Here is a 26,578-nt window from a genome sequence, read left to right as displayed (position 1 = left end):
TTATCAGGAAAAAGAAGAGGCAGATAGAGAAAGCTATAGGAAGACAATATGAAAGAATGGATGGGCCTGCCATTGAAAGAGGTTCTATCCAGGGCAAAAGACAAGAGAGGAATAGAGAAAGAAGGTGGACAGATCTTGTGTTGTGTACCAACGGTCCAAAAGACTAAGGGATAGGTGAAGGTGAATTCTTGCAAATGAATCTGCCCTCTAAAATTTAAATAGAGTGAGATGTGGCATAGTGTGTAACTTTTAAACATCATAATTACTCTCTCTCTACCTCAGTTTGTCTCTGTCTCTAATTCTATCTGTGACTACCTCATCTGTGACTACCTCATCTCTATCTCATCTATGTCCATCACTGTCTTTGTATTGATTCTGTACAACCATCTTTTTGTATGCCTTTTTGTTTTAGTTAAAAAAAAGTGATTTCTGTTCTAGAGCCATGCCTACTATTACCTACACCGAGCTGGTATAGAAGTGAACACTGGATGTTGCAGATACCCCCCACCCAACCAGCTCAAGCAGACGTGGCTACAAATGAAAGAGTCCTTCATGTCACTCATTAGAGAGGTTAGTTTCTATACAGTTTAGTGTCATTGAAGTGTTCAGGGAGATATGTAACTGTGATAACTTGAAAAAAAAAAAGGAAAGCATTTGATTCTCAGCTTTTATTGAACTATAACAGTTTAATGCTGTAGATTTATAATGAATTTAAAAAAAATATAGTGAACCACAGTTAAATCTTTTAAAGTGGATCAACTGCTTATTCAGATCAATTCCCTAAGTACCAAAAAATATATAAGTCTACATTTATTTGCTTAATTGTATCAGCCATCTATTAAGACATAATTAAGACCTAAATAGATGGTTTTAGATGTGGTATGCTTTATTGAAATCATCTGTATAAAGTATAAGGAGATTTTAAGTTTATAACTTGATATATTTATAAATCAAAACTATGTTTTTGTTAAGAATTACTTTAATGTATTTTATCGCGATATTTCTTAAACCCTTAAGTTGCACATAACCTTAATCATATAATTGATTATAATCATATAATTAATTATAAAATTGCATCCTTTTTTTTTACCTATTTTTCTATTTAGTAATAGCTTTCAGCATTTCAATGTTAAGTTGAAAAAATAATCACTTCAAATTTTATTTGCTCAATTCTTTATAACTTTATGTTTTCTTCTGGTACTTTTCAATGGTAATGTATACTTACAATAGTCTTAGATCCTTAAAGCTATTTCATTGAAAATTTTTTACTTTATTTAAGGTTATGGGGCGGACACTTTGTTACAATAATAGAGTTTGCTTATATTTACTTCTTCAAAGTGGGATCTTGGTGGCTGAGTGGTAAGATGGTTTTGGGTTCAAATCCTGATGAAGCTTGGCATTTTGAATTTTCTAACTTTTCAGAGCGCCCCCTAGTCCACTCAATTTTATAGGGTATCTGACATTAGTAAAGGTGGTTGGTCATTGTGCTGGCCACTTGACACCCTCTTGAACTGTTGGCTAAAAAAACAGATTCCCTTTTCATCATGTGCCCCATAGGATCGCAAGGTCAAAAATAATACTTTTTTTTTTCTTTCTTCAAAGTAGATTTTTTGAAAGTCTTAATCTTCAAGCACAATTACTGATGGGATGAATGATAGGTTATACTTTTTGTTTGCCACAGGCTAGAATAGGTGTTGTTGGGCAGGTGGTTGAAGCAGATAGTCGCAAGCCTCTCTCTGGTGTCCAAGTGGAGGTTCACCCATCTGGCTATTCTCAGATAACCAACAGCAAGGGTCAGTTTGTTTTCTACCTGCCTGCAGGGACGTATGAGTTTAAGACATTTCTCAGTGGCTATGTGGATGCTAAAGTTGTAAGTTTGTCAGTTTTATCATTTAATTTACTAATTGAAGGTTTTTTTTTTTGTTTTTTTCATAAGCTTGTTAGGGCTCTCTGAATCAAGGAATAATTTATTCAAACATTTTTAGGCCTCATTTTTCTACAATCACTCTGGTTTATATGACAGAAAAGAGCTGGGAAGCCATTAAAAAATGAGCAAGAGATCATGGAAAGTTTTTTTTTACTCAGGCCCTATGGTCCATGAGGAAAGTAAAGATAATAAATGATGATATGACCTTAAATGATATTTGCTCATTTTTTTTTGCATTGATGAAACAAAAAAAAAATGTCTCTTGATTGGCTGTAGTAAACATTGCACTAGAAATGAAAACAAATCTAGTTTTACAATAAAAAATCTTTTTTCTGTTAAAATAATCTATACTATAAAGTAGAATGTGAGGTGTATGTATGTTACTTATAGACATGAAAACTGCTTAACCAATCTTGATAAAACTTGGCAGGAATGTTTCTTGGGTACCAACTTAGACCTTAGTGTATGTATCGTAGCCCTAAAACAAACTTAAGACCCTAAAAAAAAATAAAGTTGTCCGACTCTATTAAAGCTATAGTATTTTATGGATCTAGGCCATGTCTACAATGTTGACATGAGAAAAGATCGAAAGGATTTAGACCTAGATCTAATTTTAAGAAATACACTTTGCGCAGATAGTTTTTTACTTTGACACATGAAAATACAAAAGAAGATCCTTTGATTTCATTATATAATAAAATTAACCTTCAATTTTGTGTTTCAAAAGCATTTTTTACATTTATTAGCTCCTTATATATGTAACTATAGATTTCCTGACGAACATTCTTTCATTAGACAATACCGTAATGAATCGCGTACTAAAAATTAATTCGTTTAATTGTGTACTTTAATATCCCATCCCTAGATCTAAAACTCTAATTCAACTCTAAGATGATAAAACTTTTCTTTGCACAGATAGTTTTATACTTTAACACATGAACATACTAATTATAGTCCTTTCATTACATATTTTGATCAAATAAACATTCAAATTTGGTTTTCTAAAGCATTATTTTTAAGAGACTACATTCGTTTACAAAAGCTGCGAAGCCGAGTTGAGATAGGCCTAGATCTATATTCATTCATGAATCGCGTACTAAAAATTATTTCGTTTAATTATTCACTTTATAATCCCATTCATTTAACAAATCTATCGCTCTTTTCATTTTTAATACATATGAATGTATCTGCTTCGGGTAAACCCATTTTCGCAAAACTAATTTTATTTTCGTAGCGAAAGAGAAATAACGTGAAAGGATCATTAGCTAAGTTTAACATACATCTAAATCCAATCCACTAGATTAGTAAACACAAACTTAGACCCGCAGGCCGCGGGTAATGTCAGGCTAGTATTACATATATCTTAAAAATAACAAGAAACTGATGACCTCTGTTTGATACTAGATGGACTTTGAAAGAGATTTATTAGAGCTACAGCTGTATATATAAATAATAATAAATAACAAAATAAAAAAATAAATGAAAATCGATAAATTAAAAAAAATATATATATTAGGATTCATGAGGGTTTCAGTATATCACATGGCTACACAAACCTAGCTTAACCTACATATTTTGCCACTTATTATACATTACACAATTATAATTTTCTAAAATCCTTGCTTTCAACACAAATGAATTTATATATAGGCTTACCTCCCTAGAGTACTCAAACTGGGCAGCTCTCTTCAGTAATGTTTAGTCTTTCCTTTTACAAATGTTGGTGTGGGATAATGCGGCTGTATTTTGGTGCATATTGTATTACTGCCATGTTTTAGAACATTGTATCTATTCTTTACTGTCTTTACTGCTCTGCAGCCATACGTTGTTCTACGTGGATCTAAAGCCAAAGATCTGACCATTGACATGAGTGTCAGCACTTGGTTCCTGGGAATGTCTCCGATGTTGTCCATTACAATCATTGGTGAGTTGTTCGTTTGTTTACTTTGTAATCAGTAAGTCTCAGAATCAGTAAGTCTCAGAATCACTGGTAAAAAAAATCTGTAAATCATCATTCTATTTAAATTTGGTTTTATTTGAAGGAGGTCAGATTCTGGGTTGAACAGTGTCACAAACTTAGAATTTTTTTTAGAGTTGAAGGCTTGGACAGAAGTCTTCAGCAGCTAATCTTTTTGAACTGGGTTGTCTTCACATCAAAATATCTACAATTATTAAATCTCAATTCACTTTAGTCTTTCAGTACTTTAAATGATATGTCACACACTAGGGCTTTTACTTTATTACTTGTGGATTAATAAGTTTAAAATTATGGTAAATGGGTCCCCCCATTTTTGTTTTTTTAAACCCTTTTATTGCTGATTTTAATATTTATATACAAAGTGAAGCAGAAAAAAGAAAACATTTATTTCTAATTCCTTTATCAACTCACTCAATCTGTCTGTCTTGTAAAAAGTTTAAGAATATTTTTTCTCCCATTCCCCATTCTTGGAAAAAGTTGAAACTTTGCACAATTATTCATTGAACATGACAAGACATGAATCAATAAAATCAATTAGTTAATTAATTATTGAAGATAATTATTTTTTTTGTTTGATGTCTAAATAAAGGGAATAGATGCTATTTAACGTTTTGACACTTTTTTCTCCCTATTGCCAAACACAGATCTAGTTGAAATTTTGAATATTTAATCATAGTCGATGACAAGACACAAATCAATCTAAAAATTAACCAATTAGTTAATCAATTAGTATTAATTAATTAATTAATTTTGCTTTATATGTCAGAAAAGGAACTAAACCCTGCTATTTTCAGATTTGCTATAATTAGCCTTTCTTTCCCTTAGATAAGCTTTTTTTCTAAAAAGTTATCTTTTTTTCTTTTGCTTGTTTATTTAAAATATGGTTCAGTAGCTATAGCATCAGATTGACAAAGACAGAATATTTATTTACAATTTAGAAAAAAACAACAACATATGTTGAGATGTAGAAATGATCAAACTAATTAAATGAATCATTGACTGTGAAGACTGTGGTTCTAGCTACCACATAGTCCTTATCAAGTTGACATATCTAGTTTTTACTTACACATTGCTAGTCCTTATGTTACTCACCACAGTAAAATAGAACATGGCTTGCATGGCTTAAGATATTGGTAACATAAACAGCAGCTCAGTTGCCATAATAAGCTTTGTTGGGGGGGGGGGGAGGGATGCCACATAATTTTTTATAGTTTCATCAAATTGTATATAAAAAAAACATACTGCTCAGTTTGTCCAGGAACATTGCTGGATGTATCATCAAACCTTATGAAAGAGATCTTTGCAAGTTTTATGAGAATTTTAGAAACAATATAAATTCAAATTGATTTTTTATTACCTCCCTGTAGTGTGTGTCCTACTTTTGGCTCTGATGTTCATCACTGCGGTCATGTGTCTGAAGAAGAACGGCCCCATGCAGTATGACTCTTTGGGATTCAGGCAGCTGAGCAGCCATGATGATGACAATGACAGTGACGACCTGAATGATATTGTGCATGGCGGAGATATGTACCCAATGAAGAGCAGCAATGGGTCCCATACTGTGAATGAGTACCACGATGACGCCTCTGATGATGAAGATGAGCACAGTATATATGAGCGAGGCCTCATCGGAAAAAATTGATCTCAACCTTGATGATTTGAAATAGGATTTTGTCAAAACAACAACAAGTTTAAAAATTGAACTGGAAAATATTTTTAAAAAAAATGTAATTTTCATAATAACTGTGAGAGGGGTAAATGTATTCTTTTATATGCCAGTGAATTCTATACTGACCAATATGCAGCATTCAATAGTCCTTCCATCAATGTTATGTTGTTAAGCCTTGGGATCATAGTTTCACATGGTAAAAAATCTTGAATGCTGTTTAATCAGTTTATACCTATGCATGGGCTGTTATCCCTTGGGATATCCCTTACTTTGTCAAGGGAAAGCAAAGGCAACTAGGCATTAATTTTATATAAATAACAAAAATCAAAAACTACTTTTGATTTTAGATTTGGGTATTTGCCCCAGTTTTGTAATTGCTAATTATTGTCACTTCTGATAATTGATAGGAGACCAAAGTTTGAAAATGGAATTCTATCCTCCTTTGTGTATTTGAGTCATGTGTCTGATTTGCTCTAGCATGTAAATGTGAGATACTAGGATGTATTATTGTTAAAGCCCATGAATCTCTAACACTAGATTTGCCTAATTGACCCATGGTTGTGTCTTGTACCTCTCCAAGCTCAAGTGCCATACACTCCTTATTCCTATCATGATAACAGCATTCCACCAGAGACCAACAACCTTCATCTTTCTTTTAATATGTTTTGTCAAGGAGAATAAAAGCTGATTTAAATCAATGACATGAGATGTGACAGGGATTAAAGTATTCTAATATTACACTCCATGTTAATCTCCCCATTTGGTTAATTAGTCATTTAATGTCACCTTTCCCTGTTTTGTCATTTCCCTCATGGTCTAGTTAGTCATTGAACATTGTCTCCCCCATTGTCTATTAAGTCATTCAATGTTGTCCTCTTGTTGAAAGCAGTATTGTGGATTCAGTACCATTCCAGTAATGTTTCAAGCCTAGCCTCCAAGTACTCATGCACTTTGTCAAACCTTACTAAATGTTGCCCTTATAAAAAGCTAACTTACAATTTACATTTCTGTCTTTTGAAGCAGAGTTTTCCAGAGTTTTTAACAACATGTTTGTTTGTTTTTTGGTCCCACAACCTGTTTGAAGTACATGTATAATTATTTTACAACTATCCTGTTGAAACCAATGTAAAACAATTGTTTTCATAATGACAAAAATAAGCAATAATAATAATGTTATTATCTTGAAGTTTTTAAGTGTAATTAAGATTTTTTAAATATTTTAAAATGTTTATGGTCTTGTCTCTACATATTCTAGTAACATATTTTAGCAGCTTCATGTATCTTCATGCAATGTGCTACCAGGATTTAGAGGCAGACTGTTTCTTGTTACATATATCTTGCTTTGGTAATATCTGCATAATATACAATACTTTGGTTAAAGCAACTTCCAACGTGCTAGTTGCTTGGCACTGTTTTAATAGTTAGCTCAACACAATTGTGACTTTTATGAAGCAATATGTCAAGATCCACTATCTTGATGTCTTGGTTAAACAAAATCAAAATATTACAAAATAAATTTTTTTTTTTCATTGTCCAGTAAGACTTTCAATCAAAACTGTTGAAGATCACTCATTTCTCTGTCTTTCTTGGCCCTAGAGACTTTCTGTTCAGTTCAGCAGGACAGAGATAAAACTAGTTTTATATTTATCTGAGGAAATAATTTGTTCTAAAATGCGACATATCAATTTTTTTTTTAATCTTGCTATTTACATTAATAGAGTTATCCTTTTTTTCTTCACATTCAACTTATAAAATGTAAGATGTGTTACTCTTCTATTGTTACTTTATTTGAATGAACCTAAGAAAAAATCATTTTAAGTTCTCTAGTTCATTTTAGAACAGATCATAATATGTAGTAGATATATTTTGACATTTTAGTTTGAATTATCAACTAAAACTTGGTAGCTCAACAAATTTTGCAATATGGGTTGGGCAGCTTATTATAGCAATATTAGTTTCTTAAAATCATCTACTGAGGACAGACGTAGATGACAAATAGAGAACCTAAATCAGCAGCTATGTCAGCTCTGGTTGTGGCAAAATATGTAGATCGCAGCTGGGTCTGCATGCCCACGTGAAAGAAATACTGTACTCTTCATTAATCTTTAGGAGTCTAATTATTATTAGTTTTTATTTGATAATTTTTTTTTGTCTGTCTTTTGTTTTGTTTTTGCTTGGTTGTACTATGATCTCTCTCAAATGACTTCAATAATCAGGCCAAGAGTTTCTAATCCTAAAATAAATACTATAAATGTATATTTATGTTATTTTAACTCTGCTCCTACGCTGAAGCATGTGGCGTGCACCAGTGGTGAAAGAGGGTTGAAACAAAATGGTTGACTGTTGATTCCATACAAGTAGATGGAGAAACAGAACTACAGATAGGTTAGAACCGTCTGAGTTCTAGAAGGAATCACTGCCAGTGTGGTCAGCAGGTGAGGAGCAGTGTAGGTTGTCTGGTCAGAAGGAAGTCTTGTAAGGAAACTGGAAAGGGTTGTTCCTGTTAGTGGAAGACATTCCTGTTAGGTTATATAAACATTGTACTTTGACCCTGTATTAGTGACAAGCTAGGGAACTCTGTAGGAACATTAAGACACAGGTGGCAACAGTGAGCCCTGCAGGCCAGATCTAAATAAATGCCTAGCCAACATAAACATTTATGTTTGTGTAATCATTTCTCTTCTGTTGTCAACACAATTAACATGACTCATCTCTTCACCTTGATCCTTCATTGAGTTTTGGCCCTAGATTTGTTACAGTTTATTACTTTTAGTTTCTGTTTTGTTTCCTGTAATAATCTGTAACTCAGTTTTTATTTTTCTGAAGAGTACCAATCCTTTCCTTGGCTCATTCTGTAGAAGTAGAATTAATGCTTACAGATGACCTTGTGACCTACTGACCCAATTCCTATGATACTTCTGTAGCCAAGCACAGCTAGTTTACATCCTTATTTGGGCTGCTGTGACCATAGAATATTTCTTCCTATTTTTTTTACTCCATTGTAAGCGAAATGCTTTGGGCAGGTCTTACTAGCTACTGTTTTTGTTTCTCTGAGTTCCATTATAAGATTCCTAAAAGATGTGAAAAAAACGATTTCAGCATTATTGAAACTTTAAGCCCTTTTGATCTGTTCATGTGATATTACATTTAGACTAATGTCAGAACTATTAAAGATACTGTGTGTTGATATCTGGATGTGTATATAATGTACCCCTCTGTGTGTGAGTGTGTTGATTTTTATTGTTATGCTATAATGCTATGCTAAATGCCTACTGACTTGACTCCTGATCTGACTCAAACTCTTGGCTATTGTGAATCAGAGTTTATTGAGTTGATAGTGCTTCTAGGGTTTTCTAAATATGTTACAACTATGAGGGGACTGCTATCTTAGAATATTGGTCTTTTGAGTTTGTTCATGATAACAGGTCAATGCAGAGCTAGTACTTCTTCCTGGTTTCAAAAGGTACATCTGATAGTAAAGGTAGCTGCTTTTAATGTGGCCAATAATATGAAAATATAGTTGTTTGGTTTTTGTCTGTTTTTTTCCTTCACCTGCACAAATACTAAAACATGGAATTGAACCCTGGTCTGTTCATGTCAGGGTAAAGTGAACTTCTTTTGAGGTTCAAATCAGATACATTAAAGTTAACTTCTAAGGGTAGTTAGTGGAGAAAGAAGATGAGTATTCATTCTCCTTTCTCTTGTAAGAATCTTTATATTATAGATTTGCATATTTTCTGTATAGTCTTATAGTAATTGTTTTGCTACATTGAAAATATTTTTTTGCTCAGCTTCAAGACTTTTAGGTTCATTAAGAAACCACCCACTTGCTCCACTGATGTGTGTAGAAATAAGACAATAATTTGATGACACTTGTTTCATGTTGAGAGCCACTGATACTCTACTGGAAAAGGAACATATTAATATGTTTGTATATTAAATAATCATAATTACCTAACCCAAATTAATATTAATTGATCATTTTTTTATGTACATGTACATGATTAAAATATTTAAATTCACTTTTTGGGGTTTGACTGTTGGCTTGTGATTTTGTTGTGGTTTATCGATGAGATGTTTTTTGTTTTCTTTTTTTTTTTTTTGTCTTTTTGATTACCTTAATTGAGTAAAAACATATTTATTCTGAGTTTTCTGTTTTTAATATTGCTATTGAATTTTTTTTTTTTAAATTTTGATCTTTTGATTTGATCTCTGGGTTAATGTAATTGGCCAGTTTTGTGTGCACTCTTTTAATGGGTACTTAATTGTATTTAATAATTTTTTTACTAATTAATTTCTTGCTTTAATTTCCTATCAGTGTTTAAGGTTCCAATCAATTCCTGTAATGTTTGTTTACTAGTGCATTTTGTTTCTACTGTCATTATTTGAAGGTACCCATTTGTTTTGTTTTTTTTTCAAACTAATCATGATAACTGTATGGTAATGGTATATGGTATCACTAGACACCCTGCACATACAAATATTTGTTTTTGGTTCACACCCATGTTAAATAGAAGAGTACTTGTAAAGAAGCAACTTGTTTTCTGTTGACTCATCTCATGCCAGTATGTTTGGTGTGTTACTTGTACAACGTGCTACAGTAGGCAATGAATTTCACATTATGATTGTTATAAAATCATAGAACCAGGAATTGCTCGTTTAATTAAAGTTGAATATTACTTCTAGTTTAATATTTCTTTTTTAAATTAAATTAAATTCAGACCTTGCACTCTATGGGGCAGGTGATGTAAAAGTCATCTATTTCTGTGGCACACGGTTAACAAGGGTGTGATGTGGCCAGCACAACGCCCAACCGCCTTTACTTTTCCCCAACCAAATTTCAGGTATCCATTAGAGCTGGGTGGATTCAGAGGCAGCCTTTAGATCCTGAAATTTAAAATGCCATTCTTGTTATTTGTAAGCGGCTATGGTATTGTAGGTGGCTTCTGAATGTGGGACCCAAACCTCATGGACCATCAAGGTGACAGTTCAGGGCGCACCTGTTCTATTATTTTCATAAGTCAGTTTGTTTTTACGAGAAGGCACAAACTTTATTTCAAGTGAAATTTTCATGCATAAAGTTTATCTACAGGAATAAAAGATTGCGTATAATTATAATGTAAATATATCAAAACATTTTAGGAAATAGTTTTGGTTGTTGTATGGAAACAAATGTGCAGGGGAGGATTATAGGAACTGGAGCATATTAAAAAGGAAACATTTTGAACCATAACTGTTTTTTTCGGGGGGGGGGGGAGGTTGTAATTCCAGTTTGACCCAGTGTGACTAAAGACTATTTTAACAACTTATTTCACATGAATGCATAGTATGTATAGGAAAAAAAAAGTCCACTTGTTTCTTGCAAGAGAAAATTACTTTTAATAAGTTAATTGAGTATCTCTCATCAGACTATAAATGGCTTTAAAAAGTTTTTTTTGCCTATGCTGTATAGCATGTATGCAATGCAATGGATTGATTGTGGGAAGCGTGGTCGAGAAGTTAGGTACGCCTGAACTTGGCTTGTCTTGGCTACCTATGAAGGGGGCTCGTGGTTCGACACCCGACTCGAGCAGAGTTGTGTTTGCTGAGCGCCTACAGGCAGCACGGAAGGCCTTCTCCCAGATACCCCCTTCCATTAGGTTTTTAGTGATGATTCAACCATAGCGCTCTTAGCATGAAATTAGCGCTATAAAAAAGCTACAATTATTATTCTTGAAATGTTACATTCAGTATATATTGCTCTTTATCCTTCGTCTATTATATGAATTGACTCGAGCTGTTGCTTTATAGCTGTTTTATTTACTGCGACATGACATATACTTCAGTTAGACATGTTTTTGTTTGACAATAATAAACTGACCATAATATATTTTTAGTGTGTTGCATTGGGTTAACTCCCTTTTTTTTTAAACATTTAAAGGAGTCGTCATCTTTCACTTTTATGGATAGTGGCAGGACAATGTGGATTTTATTTATTTATTAATTTCACAATTTTTTGTTTATTTTTTTAAAGACCTGTCGTAACTGTGGGGAACATTGGCCAGAATCTGATTTGAAGTTCACACTGTATGGACGTGTGTTTGCTGTTTGCGCTGTTTATGTAATTCATTTATACATTTTTTTGTTTGGTTTCTGTTTTTCTCTTTATTTGCTTCTACAACTGACACGAAATAAATAGGAAGGTATTTGCTACAAAACGTTGTGGCTTTTGTTTTTGTTTGGTCTTAGTATTGTCATTATTGGTTCAAGTTATGTCTACATACATTTCATTTTAGATGATAATGGATTGTGATTGATCATGTGTGAAACTTTATTTGCAGAAAGAGAATGCTAGACAGCTTGTTTAAAAAAAAAGGTGGCGTTGCAACAAGAAGATTCCAAGAATACATGCAGAGACCATCTAAGGGATTTTTTTTAAAAAGGAAAATATTTTTAAAAAATTGTTCTAACAAAGTTTGTATAAAATTTGAGAGTTGCTGTAGGTCTATATCGTCGGGAGATGGCCACACCAGGAAAACTCTAGTTTGACAAGTTATAATGTTTCATTTCAAATTACACTTTATATTATTTGGACGGGGGGGGGGGGGGGTTGAAGATAATATTGAATGGGCCCTCGATTTAAAAAAAATAATTGTCAGGGTAGGAAGAGTTGAGAAGCCTTTGTTCACTACTGGGCACCTGACACAAGATAGTGTCTGTGACCGCATGACTGACCTATGACCTCTTCGCACGTGGCGAATTGAACATGTGATAATAACGTTATTGTTTTAATCTTGGTCTGTGTCTACAAGAGAGGTTAAGGCCTTAGCCGAGAGATCTAGTTATTTTTTAGTTATACCGTTCTGACTCCTTTGCCATAATATAGATCTAGTTATTTTTAGATGTGATACCGACTTCTCCCCCTTTCCCCCGTGGTGTCTTGTTAAATAGATCTTTGTGGTCATCGGAACGTCCTCGTATTCCAACTAAAATTTATGGTCACCACCTGGACTAGAGCTTGGTCATTTCGGTTCGATATCTATGTAGGCCTAATGGACCTCATTCACCAATAGTAAACAAACATTTTGCCACGTGGTTCTCTATATCTTTTATACAAATTAAGCAATCCATAAAAGCTGTCACGTGATACGTTTTTTTTTCATTGTTTTATCCATATTATCACGTGGCTAAATGTTTGTTTACGATTGGTGAATGAGGTCCATTTAGACAAACTTGTAGGCTGAAGTAAATTGAATGAAAGTATGTTATAAGAAGAAAAAAAACAGCACAAGCATGTTTTAAAAATAGTTTTAATTTAATATCTCGTCTGCTAAACAATAACGTCTGCTAAACAATAACGTCTCCATAAGCACAGCTGTCCTCAATGCCAAGGTTGTATTCTTTGCCTTTACCTCCTTTGAATGTGCTCGTGACAATCCTGAACCAGCCATCTTCACCCTGTTAGCAGACGACACAGACCAAAATAGGAAAATGTGTCAGGAGGTGTTAGAACTGATAAATATGATCTGCCCAGCAGATCAACTACAAAGTAACGTTCCTTTCTAGACATAAGACGGATCTAGAAATTATTTGAAGGGAGATGGAATGGCAGGCGATAAATTGCACCCGTCTCCTTTCTATTTGGCTAAAGGTTTACACAAGAGCAAGGGAATTAACGTTCTCTTGGAAGCACTTGCGTAACTAGGGTAGAGGGAGGAGTTGGAAAAATTGAAAATCCCCCGGGTTCCAAACTTGGGGGGGGGGGGCCTCCAAATGAGTTTTTCATTAAAAATTAAATATTACGCAAAATTTAGGGGCCCTCAAAGAGTCAAGCCCCCCCCCCCCCCCAGGCCACCAAACGATGGAAAATTCCTAGCTACGCCCCTGATTGGGGTTGAACCTGTGACGTTTAGGGAAAAAATATGACGTCATGCAATTATGAGCTTTAGAGTCAACTCGTGTAGATGGATTTAGACAGAGGATTTTTTTTTCATTTTCATAACAAGAAGATATTAACCGCCTCTCCAGAACAGGCTCTAGTTACTTCTTGCATGTGGGTGGGATTATCAAAGAACTTAAATAAATGTTGCAAAAAAAAAAAAAAAGTTTCCACCAGGATTTTAACGAAGCACTTTCATTTCATCTAAGTGCCTTATTCCTTGGATACCACGATACACCTGATATCAGGAACCAATTTGAACAGTAATGGTCAGATCACTGATACTCACCCATGGGTCACCCCAGGAGTTTCGCACAATCCAGAACTCGATGCCATTCTCAACACCCCAGCCTCCAATACTGACTACGTGATTCTCCTGTGAAACACATAAAACTTATTATTCACTTTGAAGTATAATTCTATTTATACGAATTACCACCATGTCAAATTTATTGATACGTATCAAGATGAGAAACATGTTACCATGGCCAATGGCTTGTATTCTTGATAAATACCGCCAGTGTATTTCTCCAGTCCTTCTGTTGCATCAATACCACAACTGAATAAGAAAAGACACTTTCACTGCAATCTATTTTTAAAACTTTCAATCTCTGAATTTTTATAATATTACATTTCATAATAAAAATTTATTTTTCCTTCTTAAGAGCTACTATTCAGTAACTTTTTAGGCCAACCCATTTAAAAACTTACTGATTAGCCACTGCCCTGTTTACATTGTTTTAGTACAAGTAATAATGTTAAATAGTGATGTCACAGCCCATTTTTTTTTCAGCAGCGGACTACGGCTGTGCCTGCATCAGTTGTGCACTGGGTTTGCATAGTCATGTGAAACACTGCACTCATCCTCACAATCGAAGACATTTCTATTATCAGGTTTAACTCTTTCTATCCCAATCGACGATACCATCGTTGATTTTGAACTCATTAAATTAAATTAATGTTTAATTTTTTTAACTTGACTTTGAATTATATAAAAAGAGCATGCATTTCCCTTTAATTCTATACCAAATACAACATTTTCTGATTACAAACAACAAAGCTATTGAAGCCCAATCATAACAGGGGAGTGAAGTAGTAATGAGCAAAATGAAGAATTCCTTCAAAACATGGAAAAATAATTACGGAGAGAAAGAGTTAAGATATGTGTAATATGAGTACAATAATAAGAATAATAAGACTTGTCTTCGAGTCCGAAGATTAATGGGGAATGCAGTATTTCCCGTGTCTACGCAGCTCCAGCTAGATGTGTAAAATGGTTACTGAGTATATCATATTTCTAACACCTGGATAAAAGAAAAAAAGCCGGAAGAACTAAACATTTACCTAACCGGTCCGTTGGCATACACCTCTGCCATGATTTTGTCCCTCCCTTCGACACTTCCGTAGTCTCCGACTTTGGTCAATCTGAAATCAAAGTTTATTTACCAGTTAACAACTTGAAAACATTGTACTTTAAAAAAAATAAGGTGGAAAGAAAGGTAACCCTTTCAGACCTTGCGATCAATGGGAGCAGAGTAGGCCTAAAGCTCATTTCTTTCTATGCCCGAGGTTATGAACAACACAACGCCCCCCCCCCCCCCAACGTATGCCAGGTACCCTTTAGTGCCAGGAATAGATTCCAATTAAACGCACCTTGTGAAATTTTATTATAAGATTCCGAAATAAAAAATCCAGGTCTTCACCATGATTCGAACTCGGGACAATTCGGTTCGCTTCAACTCTCAATCACCGCCTCTCTCTCACTGACATATACTCTCCTACAATCTCATTGCATTGTTAAGCGTTTCTACGCAACAAAAGATGTTTAGGACCATGAAAGGAAAACTTATTTTGCTAACATAGGAATGAATATATTCAGAAATGTAATTTATTTTAAAGTATATCTTTGCCTCGAAATGATCCACATCTCGATCTAAACATTAGAGAAAGTCACAACAACTATTTCCTAACAACTTACTTGTAAGTGGCCACATTGTTACATTTGCCGAAAGTTGTACAGGTCCCACATTGGTTGAAGTCAGTACATTCTTGAAAAAAAAAATGAAATTTAAGGGAAAGAACTTAACATTTATAACTATCTAAAAATAATGAATGTATTCCCTTTTTCGACATCAAACAAAATAATATCAAATGAAGTAGATCTATTTTTAAAATAACATTTCACTTTGACTGACCTTGATCTTTGGCCTGATAATTGTTGCACGTCTCGTCAGGGATACCATGCTTGTGAGCGTACTCCCAGACGAGGTTATCAGATCCTCCCTCGCAACTTCCAGCATTGGCACAGTCAATGACGTGCTAGAATCAGAGTCACATTTAGTAGTATTATTAAAAAGTGTTGTCATATTGCTCTCCCCTTTCCCGCGAAATTTAAAATTACATTTCCTATTAAAAAAAAAAAGATCAAGTCACGTGACACGTTGACACCATTCACAAACGCAATGCATGCATTGAACATTTTCAAGATAAACTAAACAATGTCAAGGACGCTAAAATGAACTTCACTGTTGCCAACTATTGAGCTTCAATTTTAACAATAAAAAGAAGATGGCTACGTCCTACGCTTGTTCCTAGGTAAATCTAGTAATGCAATGCATGTTAACCAATTACTTTACATCTGCCAATTTATTGGTTTTCCTGGCTAGCTCAAGGCAACCCATTCCATGCTCTAATAGCACTAGGGAAGAAGGAGTATTTTTACACATTTGCCCTAGCGTCAAATCTTTACTTAAATAGGTTAGCCTAAAAGTTACTGAATAGTTCCTCTTAAGGTTAATATTAGAGATGGGAATCGAACCCAACTTTTAAAGTTCGGGTTCGGTTCGGTTCGGTCAGATTTAAGTTCGAGTTCGGTTCGATGACGAGTATAGTTCGGGTTCGGTTCGGTTCGGTCAGGTCTAAAGTTCGGGTTCGGCTCGGTTCGATGTTATGAAATTATGTAACAGCAAAATTAAGTTATAAGGTTTAATGCAATTTATTAGTTAAAACACTTTCTTTTGAATTTTTACATAAAACAAATACTTTGCAATATATAATAGGCCTATGCGCAATACTTTTTCCAAAACAATGTTGCCTACATACATTTTAAGCGTTGTAAAAATTTCTTAATGGAGATAGAATTGAAGATGCTACAGGTTTTCGCTCAAGTCGGCAAGTGGTTTAATTCCGGGCGTGACTCGGCGCTAAGCGTATTCTAACCTTTTTCTCTTTGTAAGAAGAGAGAATTTTTTAAAAAGGCTAATATCGATGTGCTTTCTTTCAGAACGCACTATTCATCATAATAAAAAAATAAAGTCGAGGGCCATATTAAATCTAATAATAAAGAGGCAGACCTGGCCAATAGAATTAAGCAAGGGACATTCTAGGTAGGCCTACATATTGCGCACGTACTTCTATAATGGGCGTGATCTTTTTAAAATAAATATTCTTCGTGTAAAGACGTCTCTATCGAGGATTTTTTTTTTCACACATAAGTCGTCACTATAATAAATTGCATTATACGGAAGAAACTCGACTATTCCGAGACAAAAAATGCAGAAGTATCACACTAGCGGAGATGTTTTAAAATGTTTTCTTCAAAACGTTTTGACCCATATTGTGCATACGCGCCTCGCAAAAAGAAGTCTACAGTTGACAAGGTCTTATTAGAAGATAAAATGACATCTCCTACATGTAATTATACTAATATTCAGATAAGTTACACTGAAAATAAATCATTTTTTTTCGACGCCCCTTTTCCTTGTTAGTTGGTCGTTGGTTTGTCACTTACAAACAGCTAGCACAATTGAACCAATAACGGCGTTTTATATTTTTACCGGTAAGGATAGTATAGAGGGACTTCTTACGCTGGGCAGGGAACGTATCCGGTATGGGAGACAAACGTATGCCAAAGGCAGTCTTTTTTGGTGAGCTAAAAGGTGGTCGACGTAACAGAGACGCCCCACGGAAACGCTTCAAAGACCAGCTCATGCGTCAACTTTCCTTAGCTGACATAGAAGATAGCAACTGGTTGCATGCAGTCTCAGAACGAGTCAGATGGAGTTCACTCCCGAAGGCCGCGGGATACACATTTGAGACCAAAAGAAATCCGCTGCCGAGGACAGACGCAGACGCGAAAAGAAAAAACTAAATCGACCACCTGCGGACAGTGGTTATGCTTGTCCTGGTGTGGCAAAATTACGTCACAGCTGGGACTACGCAGCCATGGGAAAACTGCATTCCTCACTAATCTTCGGACTCGAAGACACGCTTTATTATTATATTTTTAATTAATAAACTTTAAAATAAATTTCTTATGTGAACAACTCAATATAGCCTAACTGTTATTACAATATTCACATATTGAACTTGAGATAGAGATGTAATATTAATGAAATATACTGATATTTAAACAAAATCTAGGCTACCACAAAACAACGTCTTTACTCTTTCATGTCTCAAGATTTTCTGCCGTTTCACATTTGCATTATGCTAATTTCATCATCTTCAATGCATAAACACAAATCAATCGCTTAACCTCTTCTTACCGCCACCAGGAAACACACACACTCTACGACAACCCTTTTTGTCAGGATGTTGCGTCTCCCCATCCCCCAATTCAAGGTACTAACCATCCCCACCCACGGGGGAAGACCCAAAGTTTGAGAAACGCTGCATTAAAAATAATGATCATTAATGCAAAACAGAATAATGGTAAAAATATTCAGAGGCGTAGCTAGGAATGTTTCATCATTTGGGGGCCCGGGAGGGGCTTGACCTCTTTGGGGGCCCCTTCATTTTGCGTAATATTCAATATTTATTGTAAAATCCACTCATTTCGGGCCCCCCTCAAGTGAGGTCCAGTGTGATTTTCCATTTCTCCCCCTCCTCCCCCACCCTTGCTACGCCACTGATAATATTCCTAAATAAAATATTTCACAATTTTGTAAAAATAAATCACTAAATAGAATTTAATTAAAATTTATTTTAAACTAGAAAACAAATGAACTTATTGTAGACTTATACCTACACTCTCTAATCGGCGACAAATATTCTACTCTCAACTTACAGCCATCTCAAATAAAAGTGACAATATTTTAATGTTGACTCTCTACTTACTAGGATCTAGAGTCTAGATCTAAATCTAATTAGAGGGCGCCTATTCGACTCAAAACCAATATTACAAACAGCCCGCGAAAATTCAAGGCCAGAGGGGAGTCGGCACGTAGGGAAAAACCCATGGGAATCTTAGCGCGCCGCTTTTTGTTCTTTTTAAAGTTTTCAAAATACCCCCCCCCCCCTCCCACGTTTTCAAAGTATAATGGAATCATTAGGATTTAAATAAAATAAGTAAATTTTTAAACTATTAATAATCCAAAAATATTATAAAAAAAAAAGGATGTACAAATTGCTAAATTAGTTCGGTTAAGAAAAGTAGGGTTCGTTCGGTTCGGTTCGTACCGAGCAGTTTTAAAGTTCGGGTTCGGTTCGGTTCGGTCATAAGTGAGGTTCGAGTTCGGTTCGTTCGGTTCGGGTTCGGTTCGTTTCCCATCTCTAGTTAATATTTCCAATAAAAGAAAAAAAAAAGTCTACTGGTCATGCTTGGAAACATTTAACATACATGTTTTAAGAGAGGCGAATTTGAGACTTCCTATATCTGCTTTTGGGTTAAAATCCTGATCATTGTTTACTATTAAATCTTGTTGAGTTACTTGCCTGAGCTGAAAGATAAGCCGATGGCCAGGCACCTTTCCTAGCAATGTTTAATCTGTCAGCGAGAGCGCTGGTGGCCGCCATACACCAGCAGGACCCACAGTCTGAATAAATGAAAGTGATAATGATACAATTCTTTCAGTTAATACCATTTTGCATTTTTCTCATCTAGTTCAACCTAGAACTACTTGTTCATAAAAAGATCTGGAAAGAGTTATTGCTCTGTTGAAACACTATAGAGCACTTTACGCTAGCTTTGGCTAAATCTGAAAAATGGTAATAGATAGAAGAAAAAAACAACTAAAACACCTCCCCCCCCCCCACCCCCCCCCCCACAAAAAAAAAAAAGAATTAGAAAAAAAAATGAAAGAAAAAATTCTTTGGCAACATGAATTTGTACTCTACAAGTGCTTACATTGTGGTATGCTTCCTTGTAATCTAAGTACCTACACTTAGGTGTGGGCTAGTTCCTTGTACTCTAAAAGTACTTACATTGTGGTATATGCTGGTTCCTTGTACTCTAGAAGTACTTACACTGTGCTTTATGCTGGTTCCTTGTACTCTAGAAGTACTTACAATGTGGTATATGCTGGTTCCTTGTACTCTAGAAGTACTTACATTGTGGTATATGCTGGTTCCTTGTAGTCTAGAAGTACTTACATTGTGGTATATGCTGGTTCCTTGTACTCTAGAAGTACTTACATTGTGGTATATGCTGGTTCCTTGTGGTGCTCACAAAGTTCCGTCCACTAACGTTTCTCCAGTCCCACGCTGTCGGCAACGACGCCATTATCTTTGAGTCTTCCCATGGTCTGGGATAAGTTCTGTGAGTAATGAAAATACGTCTCAATAAATTATATTATTAATATTATTATTTAAAACTAACAAACTTGGAAGCTGAGCTTTGAAATATAAACATGATAACTTAAGATTACAAAATTCTTCTGAAACATTCATTTCCGTGCCAAAAACAGAATAGATTATAATGTAGGTCTTCAAAAGCACGAACTACTGAACGCGCTTCTTCCCAATGTTCACAAATAAAGGATTGGGTCTGAAAGTACTGATCATGCTGTAAGAGCAGGACACACGCGCTAAACGAAAGCTATAATAATAATTATAATATCAATGTCGAGCCTGATATTTTCTTTCTATTGTTAAAAAAAGACCTTTTAGACCTTGCGATGCATGATCCAGATGATGTATAGGTCATTTTTTTCCTGTGGTTTGCGGTTGAAAGGGTGTCATTTGGCCAGCCCGACCAGCCTCATTTACTTTCTCCCAACTAATGTCAGCTAGCTTTTAGAGCCATAAAGATCTCCGAAATTAAAAAAAAAAGTCTTCATTGGATTCTGCTATTTGTATTATATTCTTTTTGGGTATATTTTTTTATTCTATTAGAAAGCTGGTATGATCTTTCTGGAATGAAGGAAGGGACACAAAAGTGCTGTGCACCGGGCGCCAGTTATGAAAGCTAGTAATACTCTCTCTCTCTCTCTCTCTCTCTTGTGTGTGTGTGTGTGTGTGCGTGCGTGCGTGTGTGTGTGTGTGTGTGCTTGAGCGTGATATTTTAATTTCCTAAATGTCAAGTGGTGTAAATCAAACTTTAGAAACTGTAGTTAGATCTAGATCGAAGTATTTGTAGTTTAACAAGTAATGTAAGAGGCTATCGAAACTAAAACAAGATAAGAGAAACAGTCTCATTTCAAGATGTGTCAGGGAAGTAATTTACAGCCTACAGGTTTCCTCATACTAACTGGAAAAAGGCTCTGGATAGATCCACATGGAGAGTGAGCATAAAGGAAGGGCCCAGGATTACAATAGTAAAAAGAAGAGTAAAAGTGCAACAGCGCCAGGTGATTACAGATTCTCAACCTGTGACCTGTGTATCAAGTATAAGCCTCTTTTATCACACAAGAAGTTTCAGTGGGAAGAGCCTACCACTAGAGACGTAAAATGCCACACACGCACACGTTTCCTGATGATTAGCTTCGTACAACAAAAGATAGGAAAAAGCTTGTTTAGGGAAACAACGAATCCAATTAGGAAACCGACGCACATCCTGAATGACTATCGAGACAGCTAAGTGGGAATGTGTCGAAATGTCAAGGACGATTCATTGAACTTCACTGTTACCAACGAAATAAAAAAAAAGAATGGACCTCATTCACCAATCGTAAACAAACACCATTTAGCCACGTGGTTCTCCATCTCTTCTATACAAATTACGTAATACACACAGGCTGTCATGTGACAGTTTATTTTCATTGTTTTATCAATATTATCACGTGGCTACATGTTTGTTTACGATTGGTGAATGCGGTCCATTGAGATATTATTTTAACAATATCATAACGCTTGGCAGTGGATCTTCGTATCATTTCTTATCGCTAGTAAGTTGACCCATTCGTTTTTATATGCGTTTTTAGTCCGTGTGAAAACCAAATAATTCTTCCATAGTGTAATTACTGTGTGCTAGAAACGCAAGAACTTTAAAAAAAATTGATTCTGAAGGTGCTAACAAGTACACACATTATATAATACCGGTACCTTTAAAAAAATGGAAAAACTCCTTTGCACACCGGATACACTAAAAAAGCTATTTTTAGTTAAGAAAAAACATTTTAAAATACTTGAATAATAAAAATCAAAGCTTACATTAAACGCAATTTTATCAATGCGATTAGAAATATTTTTTACCAATTGTTTTTGTTGAGCGCTATTTCATGCTTTTAACTTTCTCTATTCGCTGTGATCCTTTAACTTGTCTGGACCAGATGGGAAAAGGAAAAGGGGGAGAAGAAGGGGGTATCTGGGTGAATGTTGCCGTGATTGCTTTTTAAATGTATGAAAAAAAAAATGTACGACTTGAATTCGAACTCAAGCCTCCTCAAGGGGAGTAATTCAACTTATACAACAACATCTATCACATACAATTTCTTTCCCTTGTTCGATACCAAACAAAATAATTACCTATAGTTAATTAATTAATATTTTTTTAATTATTTTTATTTATCCTTGTTTTGTCAGGTACAAGAAATAATAGTGCAAAATTTCAGCTTGATCCGAGTTTGGGTGTGGGAGAAATAACGTGTACAAACAATTTCCCAGACAGAGACACAGTTGATATAAGCTTTGTAAAAATATGGGGCTTTGTACACTTTATACACAGACTCACTGTAGATTAATAAATGTCACTATTTGTCTATATTGATATCTTTCTTTCTTTCAGTCATAATTATTATTATCAATTTGACCTCTATTCTTTTAATGATTGATAAAAGAAAGATAGTGAAAATGATACAATTATTTCAATGAATACCAGTTACATTAGTCTTATAAACTAATTCAAACCCAAATTTATTGTCAGTTTATGTATAGTATATAGATAATACTAATTATTCAAATAGCTACTTCCTTTAATTGTTTGTATTCAATTAATCATAAGGGATATTGTTACAATGTAAAAATAGATATGAATCACTATTAAAGGACTCCACTTGTGTTCGCAACCTGGGCTCGCTAAATGTAGGCTACGGTGTTTGTAACGTGGTAGTTCGAGCCGAGGCTATACTATATTAGAAACAATGGGAAATGGAACATTTTTCTAGGCAAACATTTGACAAGGAAATTCAATGCAGATGTCTACCAAGAGATGAGGTCAAGATGTAGAACATTATACTCTTTGGTCTAAGTGTATTCTATTGGCGAGGTCAATCTATTACTTGAATGTAAGCATGTGATTGTAAACAAAAACCCCTACAAAACTCCGCCCCTATTTCCCCGCCCCCCTCCCCGAAAAGAATCCTGATTAAGCGAATGTATAAATCTACTAGAGTGTATAAAATTCTAATGACATATAGATGCAGACTTAGAGGCGGTTTGAAAAATCTCTTGAACTTCTATTTATTCAAGTCAAAGGGGAACTATATAATTTTCCACAGGTTGAGAACCCCTGCTATAAAGAGACCCTGAGTCCCTGAGCTTGTACGTTTCCTGGTCTTTAAAGTTAGTATCACATACAGTAGTCTATAAGTCCTCTGGTACCAAACATGGATTTAGCCTAAAAAGAAGCGTGTAAGCACCAACGGGACCAATAGATGCACATCACATGACAAGCCATGTGTGGGCCGAGTCGTAAGAGAATGCCAGGGCCCAGTCCGCCCCTGTCTAAAGCTAAACATTTTCTTCTTTCTATCCTACTTTCCCTCAAAAGCTACGGTCTGCGGGCTTTTTCAGTGCAAAGGTTTGGAACTTAAGACAACATGCTACACTGCATTCAAGAAAATCATTAAGATCCTCTGTTTAAAACTTGTTCAGATTAGTTTGTCATTTTAGCTCTCTGGCTTATGTGTGTAATGTTATCACAGCGCCTTGAGCCTACATTTTGTTTGTTAACAGCGCTCTATAAATTAAATTACTATTATGATTATTATTTTCCTTAATGGAGATTATACCAGGACGCCCCAAGTAAACAATAAGAGCATGGTAAACGAACCATACAAAAGCTATAATATAAAAAGTAGCAAATTTTACAGATCTCTTGCTAATTACTATTATGATTATTATTTTCCTTAATGGAGATTATACCAGGACGCCCCAAGTAAACAATACGAGCACGGTAAACGAACCATACAAAAGCTATAATATAAAAAGTAGCAAATTCAACAGATCTCTTGCTAATGATCTTTCTTTTTAAAATAAGATTGCGACTTATTAATTCGGATAAAGTATGTAAATCACCATGTCTGTAAACATAATCATCTTAGATGCCAATGATGTCAGATAGTTTCAAATTATAATTATGTCTTACTTAACACCAGTAGAGTTGGCCCGTTGTTCCAACTTCAAGTCGAGGCATCCACGTCTGCACTGGACACAGGTCACTACGTAGATGACCACACCGATCACGATGGCAAGCTTCATCCTCCTGGTTCGAACAGTCACTGACAAGAGTGTGGACGTGTTTAATGAAATCATAAGCCAACTTGACTTAGCACTTATGACTTATCACTTTATCTGTCAGATTACACAGAGCGATGAGAAGAATGTGTATGAACACTGGGCCAGCGGTTCTCAAAACGGTCTTAACACACACTCATTTCAATAGTGTAAGATTTTAGTATTGAAAGTAGCGGGGGGGGGGAGGGGCTTGTTTGGAGGGATAAGGAGGGTCACGGAAAGAAAAAAAAAGGGAGGAAAGGTAGGCCTATGGAGTGGGGTTAATGGAGTGAACCAATGAACTATGAAGAGTTTAGAAAAAAAAAATGCACAAATAATACTCTAATATTTGTAAACATTTCTCTCCCCCCCCCCCCTCTCTTACATGAAATTGACTAATTCAAATGAAAGAAACCCACAATGGACCTCATTCACCAATCATACACAAACAATATTTAGCCACGTGATAATATTTGATAAATCAATGAAAAAAAAGTATCACGTGACAGCCTTTATGGATTGCCTAATTTGTATAGAAGAGATAGAGAATCACGTGGCTAAATGTTGTTTGTTTACGATTAGTGAATGAGGTCCAATGTGTTTCAGAAATGTCTCCATCCAATCAACACAGCCGTTGTGTTACATACTGAACATAGACATATTTAATGACTCCAGCAGCGGAAATAATGAGAGGGGATGGGGTACAGCGAAAAGGATGTGAATAGGGTTGGGCAGATGACCGGAAGGGTGGTACATGACAAGGTCGTGAAGGCTTCGAAACTGTATTTGACCTGGTTATTCACATACCTGGTTATTCACATATCTGGTTATTCAGGTATCTGGTTATTCACGTATCTGGTTATTCACGTATTTAAAATCACATTATTTAGAAAAAAAAAAGAGAATGTAAAATATTTATTTGAAAAATAACAATACAGTAGATTAAAAATCCACTTAGTAACAAACAACAATATCCCCCCTCCCCCCAAAGAAACAAAAAAAAAAAGTCAGATACGCCACTGATTACGTTAAAGCTCACGATCTAGACGTGCCAATAGAAACTATAATTTGACGAAAGGTTAACTTCACGTGATGTCTTGAGGTTTCCGTGAAGTCCTGAAGTTTGTCAAGGAGAAACTAGATTTGGGGGGGGGGGTGAGGAAAGGGACAACATAGTTTATATTTGTTTATCTTTGTTTTATTTTTACATACTTTGGATGTTTCTTTCATCCCCAAACCTCCCGCTGTATGGCGGAGGACGGTGGCAGATGGGGTTCGAACCCGGGACGACAGAGTCTCTAGAGCAGTGATAGGCAAACATTTTTAGGAGCGGGCCAAAAACTGAAAGAAACAATTTTGGCGGGCCATTATATATATATATATAAAAGAGTACATAAAGAATAGATGAATGACCTTAGTTTCAGAGCAAATGAGACACACTTGTGTGTTGGAATACTATGTCAATGGTTTTTATAATTTTTAGGCTATATCAAACTTGTTGCGGGCCGGATAAAACTTCTCCTCGGGCCGGAGTTGGCCTGCAGGTCGTAGTTTGCCCATTACTGCTCTAGAGCACATAATATAAGTCCAGGAAGCCATCTAGTGGTAAAACGTAAGTAACTTGGATGCCAACATTTGAAGTGTTACAACTATTCACCAGTGAACGCAAACAAATCTGTCATCGTGTACAATTCCTTCAGGGAGTAAGCTTTTAACATTTATTCTAAGCTACAGCCCTAAGGAGGATCTTGTGATGTTGCATTACAATCTTAATTTGCGTTTTTGACAATGTTCAAATGGTCTTAATGGGGGTCCAATCGTCTTTCTGATCCTGTTTCAAATTTCCTCGTTGGTGATGTGGTCTATTCAGGTGATACCTAAAATCCTTGGTACCGAATACTTCTATGGCTTTAATTATTCCTACAATGTCGCCATGACCAGGGAGCGGTTCAAAAAACAAAATGTAGTTGTTTGTTTTTTGAGAAACTCACTTAAAAAATGATTGAGAGAAACCGTTGTCTGAATGTGCATTGTTGTAATAGCTTGTGTGTAACGCACTATCAAGGGACGAATTTCCTTCGGAACAATATAGATATTAATATTATGCAGACGGTTGAGCGGTAAAGCGCTTGGCTTCCGAACCAGGAGTCCCAGGTTCGAACCCTGGTGAGGACTGGGATTTTTAAATTTCGGGATCTTTGGGCGCCTCTTGAGTCCACACAGCTTTAATGGGTACCTGACATTAGTTGGGGAAAAGTAAAGGGGGTTGGTTGTTGTGCTGGTCACATGACACCCTTGTAAACCATAGGCCAAAGAAACAGACGACCTTTGCATCATCTGCCCTATAGACCAAAAGGTCTAAGAGGGGAACTTTACTTTTTACTTTACTTGCTGGCCACCTGGTAAAACGTTTGGCATTCAAACCGAAGAGGC

At 35.4% G+C, this 26,578-nt stretch overlaps 2 protein-coding genes across 2 annotated transcripts in view; one reads left to right on the top strand and one right to left on the bottom strand.

Annotated features, from left to right (window-relative positions):
* Positions 1-10,106, top strand: part of LOC106059226 (carboxypeptidase D-like) — a 36,770-nt gene extending 26,664 nt beyond the window's left edge. The window contains exons 25-28 of the mRNA XM_056005643.1: positions 439-570; positions 1,682-1,870; positions 3,746-3,851; positions 5,273-10,106. Coding sequence (XP_055861618.1) covers positions 439-570; positions 1,682-1,870; positions 3,746-3,851; positions 5,273-5,547 — 702 coding nt within the window. The 3' untranslated portion in view covers positions 5,548-10,106. The remainder of the gene's footprint in view (positions 1-438; positions 571-1,681; positions 1,871-3,745; positions 3,852-5,272) is intronic.
* Positions 10,107-12,845: 2,739 nt separating this feature from the next.
* Positions 12,846-24,278, bottom strand: LOC106059222 (cathepsin Z-like). Its single transcript, XM_056006958.1, has 9 exons — positions 24,018-24,278; positions 19,907-20,028; positions 19,208-19,308; positions 15,688-15,811; positions 15,471-15,540; positions 14,837-14,917; positions 13,976-14,051; positions 13,782-13,868; positions 12,846-13,011 (listed from the first exon to the last, which is right to left on the bottom strand). The coding sequence occupies exons 1-9, from the start codon at positions 24,182-24,184 to the stop codon at positions 12,901-12,903; spliced, it is 939 nt and encodes a 312-aa protein (XP_055862933.1). The 5' UTR covers positions 24,185-24,278; the 3' UTR covers positions 12,846-12,900.
* Between the last annotated feature and the right edge of the window lie 2,300 nt (positions 24,279-26,578).

The sequence above is a fragment of the Biomphalaria glabrata genome, chromosome 12 (assembly GCF_947242115.1).
Source record: "Biomphalaria glabrata chromosome 12, xgBioGlab47.1, whole genome shotgun sequence".
Classification (NCBI taxonomy): Eukaryota; Metazoa; Mollusca; class Gastropoda; family Planorbidae; genus Biomphalaria; species Biomphalaria glabrata.
This window is presented reverse-complemented; position numbering and strand designations above follow the sequence as displayed.